Genomic DNA, 16,064 nt, shown 5'->3' with positions numbered 1-16,064 from the left:
ATTATGAAGAAAGCCTTCTACTTCCTTCCATTCAATAAGTGTTAGCTGTTGACTTATAAATGCCTCTATTATGCTGAGGTGTGTTTCTTGTATGGCTACTTGGCTCAGTGTTTTTACCATTAGGAAGTGTTGGATTTTATCCACAGGCTTTTCTGCACCTATTGACATAATCCTGTAGGTCTTGTCCTCCATCCTGTTGCCATGGTGTATCATGTTTAGTGATTTGTATGCATAGAAATATCCTTGCATCCCTAGCATGAATCCAAGCTAATAATATTTTTAATGTGCTATTGGATTTTATTTGCTAGTATTTTGTTGAGGATTTTTACATATATGTTCATCAAAGATATTGACTGCTAGGATTCTTTGTTTAAGGGCAATGTTCTCTTTAAAATGCTTTATAAATTAAGTGGTAGTTTAGGTAACATATTTAAATAGTAGTACTTTGGCTTCTGAATGATTCCCAGCATTCTGAATGGTGTGATTTATGCAGAGCAAGGGAAAGCTAATATGTGTGGGGTAAACATTAGGGTAAACAAGGAGATGGTGCCCATTTTCTATAGTTTGGCCTAAAGCACAACCTTGCAAATTTCTATAAGAATGGATCATAATCACAGTAAGAATTGGCTTAAATGAAGGAGAACCTGTTTTCTCACTAGTAAGCATTCATTACAGCCAGCAAGAGTTGCCAAGGCTAGTTCAAGTACAAGCAGTTGAGACCACGTTGCACACAGGGTATGTGACCTCACTCCAGATCTCCCCTCCTTCATGGCACTTACCTTGCAAAACTCCCCAGGGGTAATGACGGCCTCTCACCATCCTTTTTCCAACTTTCACCTCATCTATACTCCCCACCACAGCAAATGGGAGCACTCCCTGGAAAAGAAGAATGATACAAATTGAATTCTCTCTTAACAGCACTGCTTACTATTTTGCTCTTTTTGTTATGGGAATAGCAAAGATGAAAATATCACAAGAAATCAATCAAACAAGGGATATACCGTGCATTCTATTTTAACACTTAGCAGAAAATATTTGCTAATTGATTTCTGAAAGACTTAATTTCAGGATGTTCAAACAATTGAAACCCATCTTTTGTTTCCTAAAGCAAGACAACCTGCTATAAGCAACACAACACTATATACAACTCAGTGAATTCTAAACATGATTTGGAGCACAAAGGGCTACTCGAGATCATGAGAATCAGAGGGGGCCTGAAAAATAAAGTGCAATTCATGGAATATCTGAGAGGATGATAAGCAGAGTAAGAAGGACAAATACAGGCAAAACGATTCTGGACAGTACGCAAGATAGACTTGTGGTCATTTAGATGTTATATAGACAGATATGTCTACGTAAGAATTTTGATTTGGGGCTGGGGTTGTGGCACACCTAGCATGTGTGAGGCCCTGGGTTCGATCCTCAGCACCACACAAAAATAAATAAATAAAATAAAGGTATAAAATTTTTTTAAAAAAGAATTTTGAATAAGGGAAATTCCTATGCTTAAAATTATTAAACATTGTGTTAAAGATGTAATACTTAGCATTAGTCTTTTAATTGGTCATGATAAAAATCATTTCCTATAATTGAGTTCTCAGAGGTATATATAACACAGGAGAGATTGAAATTTTCAAGATAAGTCATAAAGAAAAATTAACATAATATAAGGGAAAATTTTTACATTATTCAGCTGTTCAATCAAGAAATATGTTTACCTTAAGTATTTTTAAATTAATAGGGTATGAAACATACGAAAAAAATGGAAGAAAAAGAACTAACATCTATCAGTTGTCACCTCATAGTCTAGACCCTGTCAGCAAGGTTCTTCACAATGATTCTGACTCGGTAAAGGACAAGTTAATAGTCTCTGGAAAGACAGATGAATTGTGTAGAAAAGCTAAGACTGTCTCCAAAGTTTACCTTTCAAATATTAAATAATATTTTAGATATTTACTCACATTAATAAATTGACACAAAGAATTAAATCTTCTACAGTATTGTCCTGATACTAGGGACAATTCGGCATTCTCTCCCAGACCTGCTGCATTCCCAGTCCTCTCCTGAGGCAAAGTCCCTGGCATTTGAAGAGAGGACGCTCCTTAGAACTGCTCAATCCCCATTCAAGGAATAGGTGGTATTCTCTGTATGCAGCAAACAGAAAAGCCTGGGGCTGACCACCCTGGCCCAGCTCAGGGGCAGTGGCTTATTGCCTGGTGAGGCAGAACAAAGGCACTCTGACTGCTGTCCCTTCCCTCTGAGCTCCTGGTTAACACAGTGTGGCAACACTTGATAAAAGCCTAATATCCACACCCAAAACTCCAGAGCCTGCCTCAGCTACATTGCCAGAGTGGAGAATCAGGCCATAAAGCAGACAGCATCTAACATTTTCCCAAAAACTGACTTCATTTGCAGGAGGAGGTATAGAAAAAGAATCCAAAGGCACTCTTAAGAACAGATAAGAGGGGCTGGGGTTGTGGCTCAGAGGGAGACCACTAGCCTAGTGTGAGTGAGGGACTGGGTTCAATCCTCAGCACCACATAAAAATAAGACAAAGATATTGTGTCCACTTATAACTAAAAAATAAATATTAAAAAAATAATAGAGAAGATAAAATTTAATTTTCTCTTCCAGAATCTCAAAAATATGAAAGTAATTAGACCTATCCACACACCCAGGAAAGAGCTGAACAGACTAAAATCAACCAGAAGTCAATAATAGGAAGAAAGTGGAAAATACACAAATATGTGGTAATTGAACACGCTCATGAACAATTAATGGGTCAAAGAAGAAATCTCAAAAGAAACTATAAAGCAACTTGAGACAAGTGGACATTTAAAAACAGCACACCAGGGGCTGGGGATGTGGCTCAAGTGGTAGTGCGCTCGCCTGGCATGCGTGCGGCCCGGGCCCGGGTTCGATCCTCAGCACCACGTACAAACAAAGATGTTGTGTCCGCCCATAACTAAAATAAATAAATAAATAAATAATTAAAAAAAATAAAAACAGCACACCAACACTTTTGGGATAAAGCAACAGCAGTGCTAAGTGGTAAGGTTGTGGGCGGTGAGACCATTGGTGAAAGTAAGTGTGTGTCCCGGCTGCTCCATGACCTGAGATTCAACAGCAGGAGCCCTGCTTCTCAGCAAGATGGTAATGGAGGGCATCAGCTAGAGTTCAGCAATGGAAGAAGAATCATGGAGACACAGAAGCTCTGGAGCTCTGAATGGTTCACTGCAGAGGGGAAGGAGAGGGACACAGAGAGGGGAAAGTACTCTACCTACATTTGGCACAGGAGAACCTGTGGCCAAGAGGCAGTCTAACCTCACCCTGCAGGGGCTGCCATCAGCTATGATTAAAGTGCCTGACTCATGGCCACAGGGGAGAAGCTGAGATGGGGGGCCATTCTGAAGTGGTGAGCTGCAGCCCCCTGAGCTAGATCCTGGGCATCCACAAAAAGCATTGAAGAGTCCCAGTGAGCACCTGCCATGGGATCTAGAATGTGCCCAACCAAGCCCTATTCAAACAGGCACAGCAAGCCCAGAACCCAAGGCAGCCCAAGCCGGGTTCCCCTTGAGGGCAGAGCCTTTCTTTCCCTGTGTTTGTGCCATTGCATGCCAACAGCTTGGGCAAGGCCAGAAACTCCAAGTCTGCTCCTGGAAAATCCAAGCCCAATGTTGTGGAACATAGGAGATGGCAGAGTTAACTCCCCCATTCCGTGAATGGAATGTTCTGGAGGTCACTGAGACCCAGACATCCAGACCAGTGTCTGCCCTGCAGCAGGGATGGAGATCTGATCTCTGGATTTGACACCATCTGGCGAAGTTCCCAGGATGCTTAGAGCCCACACCAGCCACTGCCCACTCCTGGTTAGTGCTCCACACCAGCGTTGCCCTGGGGGCATTGACTGGTGTGTCCAGACCGGGCTCCAGCTGTGGTGCCCCCATTTGTCCTGTCCTGTTCTGGGGATAAGGGAGGCCAGGAGCTGCTGCCTTCAGCTTCCATTCCAGTTCACTCTGCTGGCATCTTGGTGACCAACACAAACATCAGTTTTGAGGAGCCCAGCCCTTATTCTGTTCAAAGGTATCCAGCCAAGGAGAAATGGAAAGAGGGGCAATGTGTGGGCAGTGAACCTCCCCATGTCACGGGTTCTGATCATGTCAGTGGAAACAGTCTTTCCTTTTCCTCAAGACTCTCTCCCTTTTTTCTCTTTCCATTTTCTGTGTGTATGTGTGTGTGTGTGTGTGTGTGTTCTCACAGAGCTGACTGCTTTGAGGATGTCTGTATGTGTGTGTGTGTGTGTGTTCTCACAGAACTGATTTCTTTGAGGGTGTGTGTGTGTGTGTGTGTGTGTGTGTGTGTATGTGTTCTCACAGAGCTGATTGCTTTGAGGATGTGTGTGTGTGTATGTGTATGTGTTCTCACAGAACTGATTGCTTTGAGGATGTGTGTTTGTATATGTGTGTGTGTGTGTGTGTGTTCTCACAGAGCTGATTGCTTTGAGGATGTGTGTGTGTATAGATATTCATATTTTTTTCCTTCATTTTTATCATTTTCACCCGTTTGTAATTTGCCTTGTTTTGACTTTGGAGAGTCAGGATTTTTCATGTGTTTTTTTGTTTTTGTTTTTGTTTTTTTTCTTTGTTATTTTACCCTGTTTTTGTTCCTCTCATTACTTTCTCTCCTTTCTTCCCTCTCTTGTTATCTCTTTCTCTCTCTGTTTGCTATATTATATTCAGGGGCTTTCTGCTACTCATTCCTTATGGCCATCATTTGCAAACTCCTTCTTTTCCTCATACCACTTTTTGAATATTTAAAACTTTGTATTTCCCAAAAGAAGAACAAACTAATACCAAAATCAGAAAACAGAACATAATTAAAATGAGAGCCAAAATTAATGAAACAGAATAAAAAACAGAAAGGATCAATGAAATAAAGAGTTAGTTCTTTGAAAGAATAAACAAGATTGATAAGCCCTCAGCCAAATATCCAAAAGAAAGAGAGATAAGACTCAAAGGGACAAAATTAGAGATGAGAAAGGAGAAACCACCACAGATAATACTGAAATCTGGAGGATCATCAGAAACTACTCTGAAAAATGTTACTCCAATAAGCTAGAAATAGGATTGTACCTCATGATCTTGATTGTTCATCCCAGGGATTTTAGATTGTTTCAACATATGAAAATCAATAAATGTAATTCACCTCATAAAGACAATTAAGAACAAAGATTACATGATCATCTCAATAGATGAGAAAAAGCTTTCAACAAAATTCAGCATTGATTCATGCCAAAAAAAAAAGAAAAAACCAGGAATAAGGCTATATGTGACAAGACCAACATCATATTAAATGGAGAAAACATTTCCTCTAAAATCAGGAATAAGAAAAAGATGTCCACTCTCAACTCTCCCAATCAATATAGTTCTTAAAACTCTAGCCACATTTAGGAACAAAACTCCTCAACAAGACTCCTAAAGCACAAGAAGTAAAATCAAGAATCAATAAGTGGGATGGTATCAAAGAACTAACTCTTCACAGCAAAGGAAACAATAACATGAAAAGAAAGCCTTCAGAATGGGAGAAAATCTTTTCCACTGCACCTCAGATAGAGCATTAATCTCCAGGATATATAAAGAACTCAAAAAGCTAAATAACAAAAAAAAAACCCAATTAATAAATTTGCAAAGGAACTGAACAGACACTCACATAAGAATAAATATGATCAGTCAACAAATATATGAAAAAGTATTCAACATCACTAGCAATTAGAAAAAATGCAAATTAAAAATACACTGAGGGGCTGGGGATGTGGCTCAAGCGGTAGCGCGCTCGCCTGGCATGCGTGCAGCCCAGGTTGGATCCTCAGCACCACATACAAACAAAGATGCTGTGTCCACCAAAAACTAAAAAATAAATAAATAAATAAATATTAAAATTCTCTTTCTCTCTCTCTCTCTCTCTCTCTCTCTCTCTCTCTCTCTCTCTCTCTTTAAAAAAAAATACACTGAGATTCCATCTTACCCCAGATAATTGTCAGAATGGCAATTATCAAGAATACAAGTAATGATAAATGTTGGCAAGGATGTGAGGAAAAAGTTTCACTTATACATTGCTGCTGGGACTGCACATTGGCATAACAACTATGGAAAGCAGCATGGAGATTACTCAGAAAACCTGGACTGGAAACACCATTTGACCCAGTTATCCCATTTCTAGGTTTATACCTGAAGGACTTAAAATCAGCAGACTATTGTGACATGGCCATATCAATGTTTATAGTAGCCTAATTCATAATAGCTAAGCTATGGAACAAACTTAGGTGCCCTTCAACAGATGAAAGTATAAAGAAAATGTGGTACATACACGATGGAATGTTACTCAGCATTAAAAGGAGAAAAAAATCATGGCATTTGCAAGTAAATGGATGGAGTTGGAGAATATTATGATAAGTGAAATAAGCCAATCCCAAAAAAAACAAAGGCTGAATGTTCTGACATGTAGATGCTGACTTTCTCAATAGATGGTGGGAAGGAGTGGAGGTTCAGCAGATTGTATGGGGTGGAGAGAGGAAGGATGGGAATGAGAAATAAATACAATGAATCTGACATAATTTTCCTATGTTCATGTATGAATACAACTCCACAATATGTACAACCACAAAAATGGAAAGTTATACTCCATGTATATATATCAAAATATATTCTACTGTCATGTATAACTAAAAAGAACAAATTAAATTTTTTTAAAAAATTCTAGCTAGAGCAATCAAATAAGAGAAGAAAATGAGGCTGAGGCTGGGACTCAGTAGCAGAGCACTTGCCTAGCATACATGAGGCACTGGGCTTGATCCTCAGCACCCCACATAAAAAAATAAATAAATAAAATAAAGGCATTCTGTCCATCTACAATTACAAAAAAAAAGTTTTAAAAAAAGAGAAGGAAATTTAACAGAAAAAGAAGAAGTCAAACTATCTCTGTTTGTTGATGACATAATCATGTACTTAGAAGACTCAAAACACTCCACCAGAAATGCAATAAAATGGCAGGACACAAGATCAACTTACAAAAATCAATCACTTTGTTTTGCTCCAATAATTAATCTGCTGAAAATAAAATTGGAAGAACAATTTCATCTTCAATGGCCTCAAAAATATAAAATATTTAGCTGATTGCAGTGGCTCACACCTAATCCCAGCAGCTGGGAGTGGGGAGGCTGAGACAGGAGAATCATTAGTTCAAAGCCAGCCTCAGCAAAAGCAAGGCACTAAGCAACTCTGTGAGACTCTGTCTCTAAATAAATTATAAAATAAGGCTGGGGATATGGCTTAGTGGCTGAGTGCCCCTGAGTTCAATCCCTGGTACCCATATCTATATAATATTTGTATGCAATATTATATATAATTGTCATCACTTAATAAATATATATTATATATTACACATGTATAATATTTAGGAATAAATCTAATCAAGGAAGTAAGATCTCTACAATAAAAATTATACAATACTGAAGAAAAAAATTAAAGAAGGCCTTAAAGAGGGAAAGTCATCCCCTGTTCTTGGATAGGCAGAATCAATATTGCTTAAATGGCCATATTACCAAAAGCAACATACAGATTTAATGTGATCTTCATCAAAATATCAAGAGTGTTCTTTACAGGGGTGGAGAAAGCAGTCCTAAAATTCATGCGGAAGAATAAAAGACCCAGAATAGTTACAGCAATATTGAGAAATAAGAGCAATTCTAAACACATCACAATACCTAATCTCTAATTATGGTACAGAGCTCTAGTAACAAACACAGCCTGGTGTTGGCATAAACACAGACATAAAGACCAACAGAACAGAATAGAAAACACGGTGACATAGATACAGTCATGTCATCCTTGGCAAAGTTGCCAAGAACATATGTTGAAGACAAGAAAGCCTTTGTAACAAGTGGTGCTGGTGCAACAGGATAGTCAAATGTAGAAGAAGGAAATTAGACCCCTATTTCTCACCTGCATAAGTCACATCAAAGTGGAGCAAAGGCCTGGAAGTTAAACCAGAAACCTGCAACTGCTGGAAGAGAACAGGCTTAACACTCCAACATGCTAGCACAAGCACCAACTTCCTTAACAAGACCCATAAAACTCAAGAAATAAAACCAAGAATCATTAATTGGAATGCCATCAAATTAAAAAGCTTCTGCACAGCAAAGAAAACAATAATGTGAAGAGAGAGCATCCAGAATGGGAGAAAATCCTTGCCAGCGATTCCTCTGATGGTATTAATAACCAAAAGAGAAAGAATTCAACTATTTAAAACCTAAAAGAAAAAGAAAACCCACTCAAAAAAAGTAAACTATTCAGCCATTGTTAAAAATAAAATTCTGCCATTTGCAACAAAATGGATGGGACTACAAGATACTATATAAAGTTAAATTATTATTAAAATATAGAAAGACAAGTATTACATGTTTTCTCTCAAACTGAAGGTAAAGTGGCAACTACTAGAACTTCAGGGGGAATTAGGGATTTCAAGATGTTTAATAAGGCTACCAAAATTCAGTTATATGGGAGGAATAACTTATGATATAACACATCAACATGGAAAAAAAGAATGAAATTAAAAGATAAAGTATTATTATAATTTATCATAAAAAAAACTCAATCTAAAAATGAGCAAAGGCTATGAATAGACTTTTCTCCCAGGAATATACATAAATATGCATAAGCCTATGAAAAGAGGTCTACATCTTTAGTTTTTAGGAAATGAAAATTAAAGCCACAGATGGTATCCACTTCATTCCTACTGGCGTAGCTATACTAAAATCAGACAGTGGCAATCAGGGCAAGGGAATGAAGGAATTGTAACTCCTAGTGGGATTATAAGTGGGTGAAGGTATATTTTAAATCAACCTAGCAGTTCTTCAAGTGATTGAACAGTTTCCAACAACTCTGTTACTAGGCAAAATACATACCCAAGAGAAATAAAAACATTCCCACATTACCCTAAGTACATGTACGACTGCACACATGGTGTGACACCACATCGTGTAACATCAGAGAAATGAAAAGTTGTGCAGCAATTGTGTACAATGAATCAAAATACAATTTGCTGTCATATATACCTCATTAAAATAAATAATTTTTAAAAATTCCCACACAAATACCTCTGCACCAATGTCCATAGCAACATTCTTTTTAATAGCCAAAATGTGGAATAAACTCAAATATCCATTCAACTGATGAATGGGTAAAAATGTGATATATCCATATAATGATGATTGGCCACAGGAAAGAATAAATACATACTGCAACATTGATAGACCTTTAAAACATTATCCTACGAGAAAGAAGACTAATATAAAAAGTGACATATGTGATTCCATTCATATAAAATGTTCAAAACAGAGGAATCTGCCTACGGAAATACAATGTAAGTTAGTGGTTGCTCAGAAATGGGCAGGAAAGGTAGAGCTGGGGGGTAAGTAGAAGAAGAGCTAATAGATATGGGATTTCTTTTTAAAGTGATAAAAAATGTTCTAAATCTGTCAAAATGGCTGCATAGATCTGCAAGTAAACTAAATATCTCTGAATTATAGAAATTAAGTGGGTGAGCTGTGTGATATTATACTAAATCTAAATAAAGATGCTAAAAATTAATTGATTCTTGGCAAAATTTTTCAAAATCAGGAAAATAAAACATTCCCCCACTCTGGATTTTAGAAATATATATGTGATTTTTCATATATATAGTATATATGATTTATTGTCTCTGTAATTTACAGGTAATGGTCTTTTTATAATAGTGTAACAGAAATTGTACTTCATTTCCACCTTTAAAACAGATTTATTAGGGCTGGGGCTGGAGCTCAGCAGTAGAGTGCTTGCCTGGCATGTGTGAGGCACTGGGTTCAATCCTCTGCACCACATGAAACAAATAAAAAATAAAGGTATGTGGCCACTTACAGCTTATATATATATATATATATATATATATATATATATATATATATATATATATATATATATATATATATATACACACACACACACACACACAGAATTATTATTCAACAACTAGGAGCTTACAGTTGAGGAGTTTGCTTGAACGGTAGTTTCATCGTCTGATGGGAACTGATATATCTGGATGTTATTGCTGATCAATTCACTCATTATCTTACTCTTAAACTTCTGTAAGTCGTTTTTAGAAATTGTGTCTGCTTTAGCAATCAATGGTATAATGTTCACCTACAAAGAAGGAAGACAAAATTTGGCCTTGAATATTTGTTGTTCATTTTGTAGTTTTCACAGTCTAAATCTCACAGGCTCTGGAAATAAATCTGTGTAACTGCATAATCACTGGCTGTCAATTCTTCCTTACAAAATTGTTTCCCAAAGTCTCAATTTTATTTCTCTTTTAAACTCTTTTACACTTCCAACACATTTGAAGTTAGTAAAGTTTAAGCAATAGAATCAGAAGGACTGTTTACTTTGTTATCAGTTTTATTTCTTATTAAACAGAGTTAAAAAAGAGCAAGACACTTTTCATTAAAATTGAGGAAAGGATGGAATTTTCTTTTCATCTGTCAATCATGCAATCACCTACCCAATGGATACAAATTAATCAGTCTCCCATTTTTACACACTCTTGTCCTACCTATATGCCCCTGAAGATAGATTTGCTTATATTTTTTCAAACACCACATGAAAATAATGTAGATATTTTTTGGTTACCAAACTTTACTGGCCAACTTGCATGTGTGTTGGCGCGGGGGGGGAGGTGGGTGGTTGTATGTGTGTGTAACAGAGAGAGAATAGGAAGACCTCACTAACAAACATGTACATTAATAATTTGCATAAAGAAATTATTTCCACATTTGAGTCAAATTTCTGCATATTTGAGTTTGAATTTTTACTTAAAAGCATTTTCCTAGTTATATAAAATGATCACAATTTTCTTCATGTATTTACATTCAAATAAATTTTGTAGGAAATAACAATATGAAAAATTCAAAAGTATATGATATTACTGTTAAAATATCTTGTTAAATCATATCTGCACATGTTAAAATCTATATAGTATAAATAAATGAATATCAGTTTTAGGTAGATTGCTTGGATTTCTCAAAGCACACCATTTTTAATTCCTGGAGAAAATCCAAGGTTTTAATATTATAACATAGATGTTCAAATTTTGGAATGGTTTCAATATGTATAAATAATATTTTCCAGAGTAAAGAGCAGATAATTGGTGGTAGATTCAAGTCTAAAGTGAAAGTTTTGGAATTGTGTTGGTAAGGAAACTTGGAAAAGACATTTTGTTGTGACAGTAAATGATCCATTTATGAAAATGGAAACTTTCTATGTCAGCAATTCCCAGGTGTTCATGTTCAGTGAAGAAAACACACTATGACACAGAGAACTTAAAGCCTGGAAGGGAACACCAGGAATGAACAGTCATCTTTACCCATCTGTTTAGCAACTGTACCTGTCAAAGCTAGAGATTTCCCGCACCTGTTTTACAGAAATAACAGATCACCACAGAGTTAAATAAAAAATGGTGTCCTAGACTATGAATGTACTTTTAATCAATAAATTGAGGAAGATCTTAATTTCAGCAGAAATTTAATTTCTTTAACTTGATGTTATTTGAGATTATATACAAAGTTTTATCCAGACTGAACAATACTTAACAAAAGTTAAGACTTTTTTAGATAAAAAGAACCCAAATTTAGGGATTTTTTCTCTGATCAGTTGGATAAAATTAAAGACACTATGTTTCACCAGAGCTGAGTGAAAAAAAAAAAACTAATGAGATAGCTTCATTCATTTATATATATATATATATATATACACATATATATATATAAAATCTCTATTTAAAAAATACCTTTAAATTTAATACTCTCACATAAGAATTGTACAAATAGTCAGAGAAAGAAATCAAAGTGTGGTAATTTTCCCAAAGCCACACTCATTAGCAGGGTGGGGTCAGATGTTGAAATGAAAAAGCTTTAAACCCCCACCCGTGATTTAAACCCCAGCCACTGGAGACAAGGTCACAGAAAGCTAACGAAGTAAAGCAAGTGTTTAAACCTGCACTGACCGAAAACCTGGGAGATTTATCATTTATTAATCTACTTGTGATACTGGGGGTTGAGCCTAGGGGTGCTCTGCCACAAAGCTTTGTCAACAGCCCATTTTTATTTTTTCTAATTTTGAGACAGGGTCTTGCTAGGTTGTCCAGGCTGGCCTCAAACGTGTCCTCTCACCTCCGCCTCCAGAGTCACTGCAATTCCAGGTGCACACCACCAAACCCTGCTGTGAACTTGGTGTATACATTACATGTCTCCCATAAGACTACAGAGTTGTATGCTGTGGTTTTTATATTCATCTAATAAAACATTTTCCACAATTTTAAACTAAACTTATGAAAAACTAATAAATTGTTAGAGAATTTAATCAAATAAAAAGGGCTTATAAATGTCCTCAGTACTTTTCTAAAGCCTTGTGGATAAGCAGACTATTAGCATGAAGCCACATGTGTCCCAAGCTCTTGCTAGAAAAAGAATGTCTTTTTGGCTCTTTACTTCCTTTCTGATGCACACATGGACTTGCATTCTTTTTTTTTTTAAAGAGAGAATTTTTTAATATTTATTTTTTAGTTTTTCGGCGGACACAACATCTTTGTTTGTATGTGGTGCTGAGGGTCGAACCCGGACCGCATGCATGCCAGGCGTGAGCGCGCTACCGCTTGAGCCACATCCCCAGCCCTGGACTTGCATTCTGAATCCCCTCTGGAAATGCTTGTGTGCAGAATCATGCATGACCAGCTGCACCACTCAAAGATTACAGGATTGTTTTATACCACCACACAGTAAACTCAATTTCAAAAATGTAGGCAAGCAGACAGGATCCAAACTAGAATTTAATCACAAAAAAGGTTAACTAAAGCTTCATTTTGAGTTTTTACATACATCTCCCCTTCTATTTATGATTTTTTAATTAAATGTATATGGAACATAAACTAAAGTGGCAATTAATTAAATATTGAATTTTCTCTCCCCACTAAATGCATGTTCTGAAGCCCCAATACTCTGTACCTCAGAATGGGACTGTAATTATAGATAGAGCTTTAAGAGGTGATTAAATAAAGAGGCTGTTATGGTAGCATATAACCTGATTTGACAGATGTCCTCACAAGAAACTTGGACATACAGACGCCAGCCGAAGGATCGTGATGATCAAGAGGTGGGCTTGCCAGCCAAGAAGATAGGTTTCAGAGGAAGCAGGGCTGCTGATGTCCAGACCGCAGGGAGGGGATGGCCTCCAGGAAGGTGGAGATATGACCTTCCACTGCTTAAACCAGCCTGCAGCGTTGGGGCCTGAATCCCCCGCCAACCAGTACGAATACCTTAGAACAAAAGGCTATTAACCTGCTCTCGCATGCATTCAATATGCTTCCAAATGTCATCATCTCACAATAAACCTTAAACCTGGAAACCCGAGGGAGATGCCCACGCACCACACCTTGCTGTCGATGCTCTTCATGGTCAGCAGGTCCAGCGACTTGAGCGAGTGCCCTGTTGGAGAGATGAAGTACAGGCACACGTGCACGCGGGTGTCGTGGTACTCAAAGAAGGAGCGCTTGATCCGCAGCTCCTCCTGAAGGAAGGCCTCGAACTGAGCATCTATGTAGTCGACCACGGGTTGGTAGCTAAAAGACAGTCATTTAGATGCAGGATCACAGAGGGAACCAACCCGATCTGCTTTCACCAGTTCATAAACAGTTAGATTTGTACTCTAAATCCTATGCTACCTTATGATCCGTGAAGAGGAGTCGGCTGGTGCAGCCCCAGGGGTGTGGCTAGGTGGTACAGGGCAGGGCGGGGGAGTCCCTAAGCTCCATCCCCAGCTTCAGAAGATGAAAGAAAAAAAAAAACAATTCCATGCCAGAAACAGGACCCGTGACTTCCATAGCTTAAATTGAAAAACCATGTAGTCAATGCAATCCCAATCAGAAACGAAATTCTTATATGTTTATGTACACAGAAATGCAAAACAGCCAGAATGTCAAGACACATTGAAGAAAACCGATACAGACATCTACTGAAGCCAAAATGTTACCCCAGTGTGGTTGGTACCAAAGAGAATGAGATAGAGGCCCAAGGAAAAACAGCTTGGATGTGACAGAAAGGGATATGTCCTGACTGAAATAGCTTTTTACACCTGCAGAAATACATTGAAAGAGCCACACTTGCTGTATGGGGAATTTAAGAGGGCAAACTAAGTAAATAAACCAGGGTGACCCAAATAAGAAGGGAGTGAGGGAAGGATTTGGGGGCCCCATAGATCAGGTATGTTTGGATAGGTTTAGGAAATGACACAGATATCAGAAATATTTGGGTTTTTGTTTGGAAAAAAAAAAAAAAACAGTACTTCCCTATGGGAAGATGAGAAAACCTGAATGAGAAGAAGGCAGAGGAATCGCCTTCCATCCTCCAGCCAAAATGAGTGTAAATGCCAGGCTACTTTTTACAGCTTTGAATTTGGGCATCCAGGTTTAATGAAATATCTATTATTAAATAAATAAAATACCAGGAATTTCCATAGTCAGGAGAGGGGATAGGGAAGAATGAAAGAATTTTGGATTATGCAGAAGGGAGTGAGAGAAGGGGGAGGAACTGTGTGAGGATGGCCTTGGGTCTGAGCCTAACAACTCCATTTTAAAAACTCCAGTTTGAAACCGGCAGTCTCACCAGGCACACCCACAGAGCCCTCCAGTACGGCCCTCAGACACAAACAAGTCATTTCCCCTATACCTGATAAACTCAAGAGTGAAGCCTCCAGCAGGCTGTCCTCACCTGATAAGAGGGAAAAGAGAAAAGAACAGGGTGGGGACCACCAGACCAGATGTTTTAACCCCAGGGTAAATGATGTCACAGAGAAATCAGGTGGTTACCGATAAGGATTGAAAGGGGAGTCAAAAGCCCCAAAATTTAGTATAAATAATAGAGAAAATGAACAGATATTCAGCCAGCCAATACTGATACACACAAGCTGGAGAGCCTGATGAGGACCTGGACTGACATCCCATCACTTGTCATCGTTTGCTGATCCTCTGCATGGTCCTCACCGCCCTCAAACTCTACAGCCACATCTTGACCCTGGTGAGAGCCACTACTTCTCCCTACGACCACCTCCTCAGGCAGCCACCAGCTCCACCCCAAGAGAAGCCTGCCTTGGTTCCAGACCTGATCACCACGGTCTGAGTGAGTGTGCATCTGCTGGACTTAAAGCCTAAGGCTTGAGACTTTTGATCTGACACATGAATTTAGCATGGAGAAGGAAAGTCCGTCACAAGTCTGTCATGATTAAGTGTGTTTGCAATGCTTAGAATTCCTTAATCTAGAATTGTTTGCTGTGAATTAATTAATCTAGAAATGTTTGCTGGGAATTAATTAATCTAGAATTGTCTGCTGTGAAACGATTATGTCTATTGCAGTGCTTAGCATTAAGGATTGTCGTTTTCTAGATTAAGAACCTACAGATGAAATTGTATTGAGGGATTTGATGAATAAAGCATTGAAAAGGGCAAAAGCATGTGGACATTCTTTATTTCTCCCCCTCCACTGCTTAAGTTGCACCTTTTTCCCATTGCGACAGGCTGTGGGGATGGGAAAGATGGTGAAATGAGACATACATTACTACCGTGTATACATGTATGATTACACTACTGGAGTGACTCTGAACAATGTTCAGCCAGAGGAAGAAGCTGTGCCCCATTTGTGTACAATGTGTCAAAATGCATCCTACTGTCATGTATAACTAATGAAAACAAAATTTTTTTTTAAATTTTTTAAAGAAAAATAAATAGGGGCTGGGGGTGTGGCTCAAGTGGTAGCACGCTCGCCTGGCATGCGTGCGACCTGGGTTCGATCCTCAGCACCACATACCAACAAAGATGTTGTGTCCGCCGAGAACTAAAAAATAAATATTAAAAATTCTCTCTCTCTCTCTCTCTCTCTCTCTCTCTCTCTCTCTCTCTCTCTCCTCTCTCACTCTCTCTTTAAATAA

The 16,064-nt window shown here is 38.1% G+C and overlaps 1 protein-coding gene across 3 annotated transcripts in view; it reads right to left on the bottom strand.

The window, feature by feature from the left end:
• The window catches only part of Septin14 (septin 14), a 44,831-nt gene that overhangs the window by 17,344 nt on the left and 11,423 nt on the right, over nt 1-16,064 (bottom strand). For all 3 annotated transcript variants that reach the window (XM_005328559.3, XM_078023990.1, XM_040276713.2), the window contains 3 exons: nt 13,518-13,704; nt 10,077-10,235; nt 780-876 (listed from right to left, as the gene is read on the bottom strand). In XM_005328559.3, coding sequence (XP_005328616.2) covers nt 780-876; nt 10,077-10,235; nt 13,518-13,704 — 443 coding nt within the window. The remainder of the gene's footprint in view (nt 1-779; nt 877-10,076; nt 10,236-13,517; nt 13,705-16,064) is intronic.

This window comes from Ictidomys tridecemlineatus, chromosome 10 (assembly GCF_052094955.1).
Source record: "Ictidomys tridecemlineatus isolate mIctTri1 chromosome 10, mIctTri1.hap1, whole genome shotgun sequence".
In the NCBI taxonomy this organism is placed as follows: domain Eukaryota; kingdom Metazoa; phylum Chordata; class Mammalia; order Rodentia; family Sciuridae; genus Ictidomys; species Ictidomys tridecemlineatus.
This window is presented reverse-complemented; position numbering and strand designations above follow the sequence as displayed.